Source organism: Gekko japonicus, unplaced genomic scaffold (assembly GCF_001447785.1).
Source record: "Gekko japonicus isolate JY-2015 unplaced genomic scaffold, Gekko_japonicus_V1.1 scaffold282, whole genome shotgun sequence".
NCBI lineage: Eukaryota > Metazoa > Chordata > Lepidosauria > Squamata > Gekkonidae > Gekko > Gekko japonicus.
Window position 1 is genome coordinate 189621 of NW_015159718.1, and position 6000 is coordinate 195620.

The 6000-nt window shown below is 42.0% G+C and overlaps 1 protein-coding gene across 1 annotated transcript in view; it reads left to right on the forward strand.

The window, feature by feature from the left end:
• The window catches only part of PPM1H (protein phosphatase, Mg2+/Mn2+ dependent 1H), a 150545-nt gene extending 146018 nt beyond the window's left edge, over window positions 1–4527 (forward strand). The window contains exon 13 of the mRNA XM_015419137.1: window positions 4038–4527. Within this exon, the coding sequence (XP_015274623.1) occupies window positions 4038–4185 (148 nt within the window). The 3' untranslated portion in view covers window positions 4186–4527. The remainder of the gene's footprint in view (window positions 1–4037) is intronic.
• The last annotated feature ends 1473 nt before the right edge of the window (window positions 4528–6000 follow it).

Consider the following 6000-nt stretch of genomic DNA (forward strand, 5'->3'; position numbering starts at 1 on the left):
CCAAGAGAGCAGGGTTCCCCCACATCTCTGGCCTGTGGCCTGGACAGCTTGGTCAACACAGGCAGCAGGAGCCTTTTCTAACCTCATGTAGGACGAAGACGGCCTCCTCCCTGGATGGGCTTCAGTCTCTATTGATGCCGCCCACACGTTGGGAGAGTCCTAGTTTTCCCGCTCTTTTCTGCCTTGGGGCAGCTGGGAACTGTAGTCCAGCAGATGAGGAAGTCCCATTCACCCCAGTGAGTGAGACCTCTCTGGAACTACAGCTCAATTAAACCTTATGGTGGAACATTTTAAACAAACAACCACAGACAGCAGCCATCTTACAAAACACAGGTAACTGCCATTTCGTTACACCTACCAACAGCCACTGAGGGAAAAGTTAAGTCCCACACAGGAGGCAAGCAGTAGAAGCATCTTCGTCAAAGTGACAAAGCCATTTGCCCGGAACTCTGACAGGGCAGAGTGGAAGGGGGAGTGGGCAGGGAAGAGCAGCACACCCGGCCAATGGCACGCCAGTAGTCTTGACTGGCAGCCGGCGGGCCAGTGGCTGAGGGAGCACATGCAATCTCGTCACCCCATAGGCCACAAGCCACCACCATCCAGCAATTATATGTTACTAGGAAAAAGGCTCGTTGTGGAAATAAATACAATGGCTTCTAGAAAGTGTTGTGTAAATAAATACAACGATCTCTAGAAAGAGGCTCTGGGCGGGTGCCCCAACCTTGAACACTCAGTGTCAATTTGCTGTAGCGACCTCAGCAGGGTATAATGACACTGAGTCCACCATTTTCTCCAGAGGAACTGATCTCCCCTACCTAAAGAACGATTGTAATTTTGAGTGATCTCCAGCCCTCACCTGGAGATTGGCAACGATGGTTTCTCAGAAGGGAATGGTTGGTTTGGAGGGTGGAGTCTATGGCTTTGTACCTGTCCGAGGTCCCATGCCTCCTGAACCCTCACCCTCTCCAGGCTCCAACCGTCACATCTCCAGGAATTTCTCACCTGGAGCTGGCAACCCTATCTCCTTCCCAGCCAATCATCAACCTACCTTTATTTCCCCCTCATGCTTCAGCTTTCCCCCCCCCCCACACCTGCAGCCTCTCCCGTGCTCTGAAGCCCTGACTGCTACATCATATTGGCTGTCATACGGTCGCCCCCTCAGCAGCATATAAGGATATAGATCCCACCATTTTCTCCAGGGGAACTGATCTCTGCCATCTGGAAAGCAGTTGTAATTCTGAGTGATCTCCAGCCCTCACCTGGAGATTGGACACATTTTACCTCAGAACAGCAAACTGTTTAGAATGTTAGAGGCAAAAGCCAATCAAGTCGCAAATGCAAACGACCTCTGTGTTCCGAGGCAAAGGCCAATGAGGCTGCATATGCAAATAACCTCTGTGTTCTGACTGGCTATGGGGGGGGGAGAGGAACAGCAAACTGTTTAGAATGTTGGAGGGAAGACTCAAGCAATGCAGCCAGCGGATAGGGACAGATTCTGAGTGACACACCAGGGTGCCAACCAATTCCGGAGCATGTGGAATGTTCTAGAGAAGTGCAACCACCATTCGGCTTTTTATATATAAGGGAGATGATAAAGATTAGAAGTTTGTTTTCCCTTAGTAGCTTTTTTCTTTAAAACAGTAGCAATATCTTTGTATTCTTTAAATTAGAGAGTAAGCTTTTATGCTATAGGACAACAGTAACAACTATATTCCCTTCTACCTTAAGATCTTTACTTACTGTATACCTTAGTATCGAAATAATGAGTGTAAAATAAAAATATATCAAATAAAAATGAACTAAGGTGATACCTGTGAGGATGCATGAGAAAGGGAATATTCTGCCCCCCAATTGCCCCCCCTTCTTAACTTGTCCCCCCTTGCCACTTCCTCTCCCCCCTCAAATCTCTCCTTTTTCCTCTCTTCCTGGTTGCTACTTCTCCCCTCAGCCATTGTGTACTTAAAAACATGCCTTGTATATGTGGGTTGCCTAGCATAACGTTGTAAGATCTTGGTCAGTGCTTCTTTTGACATTGTTGTGTGTGCATAAGTTTTCCATTTGGGAAAAGTTCTAAACCTCCAAATCTTTGTCTTTTTTTAAAAATTGGGATTTTTCTGTAAACCTGGTGGTTTCCCAGATTTGAAGTAACATCTTCCTTTTTTCTGCCTGGTCCAATTGTGTGGATTTGCTAAATAAATAAATGGTTTGATTTACACTCTGGGACCAAGTCTGGAATTAGGTATGAGATAAAAATGTATTTATGCCTGTTTGTCTCCTCATGGGTATAAAATAATCTTTTAGGCTATTATTGAGTACAAATTTTGACAAGATCTCTCCCAGTCCCTCATGAAAAGAATATTCAGGGAATGGCTCAAGAAAATCATCTTTTGTACATGTCATTATAAAATAAACAGCTATGTCTCTGTTAATGCTAACCAGCCTTTTCTGCTATTCATTCTGGATGTGCTCTCTTATTTCTTACCAAGTACAACTCAGGTAAGGGACTTAGGGAGTAGGGATAGTTCATTTGCCCAGGTTTGCAGTTTGGGCTATTTGTAGACCCATTTCCGTGAATTATTCTTATGGTGGATTTTTATTAACTCTACTTGGCATGAAGACCATTATTATTTCTGTCAAAGTCATACTACCACATTGTTCTATGTGACTATAAAGTGGCGAGCTAGCAACTCATTCTGTGATCACTGCTGTGTTGTTCAACAGCTGCAACCACTGTTTCAGGCCTAGCAACTGTTGGTTGGATTGCCCAAAGGATTTCCATGAATGTAAGTGGGAGGAGGATTTTCATTGATTTCCTGCTACATATCTCTGAACCATCTCTCATGCTGTCCCTGGGAGTCCCCTGTAAAGTTACCAACTCCATGATGTGAAATTCCTGGAGATTTGGGAGGTGCAACTTGGGGAGGGTGGGGTTTGGGTGGAAGGTGGGGAAGAAAGGGACCTCAGTGGGGTATAATGCTATGGAGCCCACTCTCCAAAGCAGCCGTTTTCTCCAAAGGAATGGATCTCTGTAGTTTGAAGATCATTTGTAATTCCAGGGGACCTGTAGGCCCCTCCTGGAGGTTGGCAACCTGTTCCCCAAGAGCATTATTTTGGAGGGCATTTTGAGGTGTACTAGAATGGGAGGGACAAAGTCGTCCTGCTCTGCTGATGGAAATCTCTTTTATCTGTGGAAATTACTGGAGGATCCAAGCCATTGACGTGTGTCTTTTGGAAGTTGTGGCTGGTGCAGCATAAAGGTAAAGGTAAAGGTTCCCTTGCTCGAAAGCCAGTCGAATCCGACTCTAGGGTTGCGGTGCTCATCTCCGTTTCAAAGCCGAAGAGCCAGCGCTGTCCGAAGACGTTTCCGTGGTCATGTGGCCGGCATGACTAAACACCCAGGCGCACGGAACGCTGTTACCTTCCCACCGAAGTGGTCCCTATTTATCTACTTGCAATTTCTTGCTTTCGAACTGCTAGGTTGGCAGGAGCTGGAACTAGAGACAGGAGCTCACCCTGTCTTGCGGCACCCGGGTCTTGAACCGCTGAACTACTGACCTTCCACAGCCTGCAGTTCAGCGTCTTAACCACTTGAGCCACCGCAGCTCCATGGTGCAGCATACAGCGGCATATATTTTATAACACAGCTGTGTTGGATTGAGCAGCACCCCATTGGGTCTTCATGATGGTTTTTCATGAGTCATTTAAGAACAATTCAGTATGTTTATTTTAACATTAAAAAGCTGATGTTGGATTGAACACTATATATCATAAATACTTTGTTTCCCCATGACCTATCATACCTGATACTGCCTTTTGATGGTAGTCTTATCAAGTATAAGCAGAAAAGGCACATGTAGGAGAATTCACAATAGCTATTCCTGTGTTCTAGAAACTTTCTGTAAGTATATCTGCCATATCCTTGGCTACTCAATTGTACTGTAAAGAGAGAATATGTGGAATGGTTTCCCTCTAATGTGATAAAGCTTTACTTTTGTACAATATCTCTGATCTGTGGCTTTTTAAAAAATAACTTGTAGGTACACGTTAGCAGCTCAGGATCTGGTAATGCGAGCCAGGGGAGTGCTGAAAGACAGAGGCTGGAGAATATCCAATGACAGACTGGGCTCAGGAGACGACATTTCTGTCTACGTCATCCCTTTAATACATGGGAACAAACTGTCATAAAAGAAGCACCAAAAGAAGACAGGCTGCTAAAACATAACAGCAATTTTGGATATGTTCTATTCTAAACCTGGCTGGATGGGGAACATTTCTACCTTAATTATGGGGGCTAAATTGTATATGATTAAAAGTATCTCATAAGAGTTGCAGCTTCCCTGTGTTAGTGTCTTTTGATGCATATCAGGGGCAGAACTTCAATGCTGCTAGTGTATTAGTGATTCCTTTTTAATATTCCTCCTGGTGAGGACCCTGTTGTGATCTGATAAATTCCTTTATCTTTTCCAGTTCAATGTAGCCTGAAAATGTCTCCTGGATGTGAAGTGGAAACTAGTAAAGTAGCCAGTCTCCACCCAAATTAACTTTTCTTTAGAACAAATAGATGTATAACATATTAAGGTAAAAAAACATGATCTGACAAGTATGAAATGTGATTTTTTAAAAAAGTAGTAATATTTTAGTGAACTTCTGAAGGAATCTATTTATGGACATGAATTCAAGTTTTTTTCCCCTCTTGTATCTTAGAATTCTTGGATCTTTGCTGTTAATTTTATATATTTAGGTGGTAAAGTCATTTTTTTCCTCTGAAATTCTAATTTATAGATGCTACTAGCAAAGTTGCCTAAGAGGAGAGTGAAAAATTGTTTGGCTTGGAAATGTATCCTTGTGTCTTTTTTTGTTGTTGTTGTAAGGATTTTTGTTTCTGTAACTATGATGTAGCAGACTGGGAAAAATCTTACTGTAGAAAGGTATTCCCAGAAGTAAACATTTCTTTGGCACCAGACTTTTTCATTCATTGAATGCTTCTGTCTATTGAACATATATCCTGTTGAAAGGATCGTTACTTATATATTGTGTAATCATTTCTTGTACTTAGTAAATTTTTGTTTTCCAAGTCTATTCTTTATCTATTACTAGAGTGTTTTGGAGCTCTCCTTCTGAACAAATCTTTTCCATCTTTTCTTACTAAGCTACTTTAGCATTACTTTCTTTTGCTGCTTCTGTAATCACCGGTGAGATATTGTATTGGAGGGTAGAGGTACTTGATAGTATAAACTTGGAAGACAGAGAAAAGAGCCTTTTATAAAGGCAACATGTATTGGCTTGTTTGCTGTTCTGCCTACTGTGCTCAATATATCCACATAGTAAGAGAATAAAAAAATTAAGCAAAAGAATTATATTCATATTTACCTGCACAACATCAGATTTATCTATTCTACAATGGGATTTCTATGTAGCTTTACCATCATTCGAGCAGTTACAAGTGGCTAGAAAGTCAGGTTCTGCAGATAGTGCCTCAGAAGCGAGGGACTTTACCACTAAAGTCTAGACCACCCATTTGAGGTAAAGAGTGGCATGCATATCGTAAAGAAGACAATGTTTGAAACAAAGCTAGTTGAGAAACTGAGCTGGAATGTTCTTGGAAGTACCATTTAGTAGATGACTGGTCTCAACTGTTCTTCCTAAAAGGGAAGTTGCTAGTTTTAAGATGAGAACAGCACATGGTCCCATGATCCATTTAGCTAATTATTTTCCTAAATATTGTTGGTCTGGAAATAATAATTTGCTTAAATAATAAATTGTATATTTCTCCTGGAACAGGTGTTTAATTTAAGCTGCTATAGAAGACATACTCCAATACAAATGCTTCTTCCAACATGCCACTTCATTAAGCTTCAGTCTGAAATCAGACAGTTCAGAAGACGATAATTTGCTTCTGACTTGAATTACATCTCATTGTCATCAGAGAAATGTGTGTTAGACTTGGTTATGTCTGGTGTACAACGTTTTAATAAGAAGCAGATGTTCTATAAAGCAGAG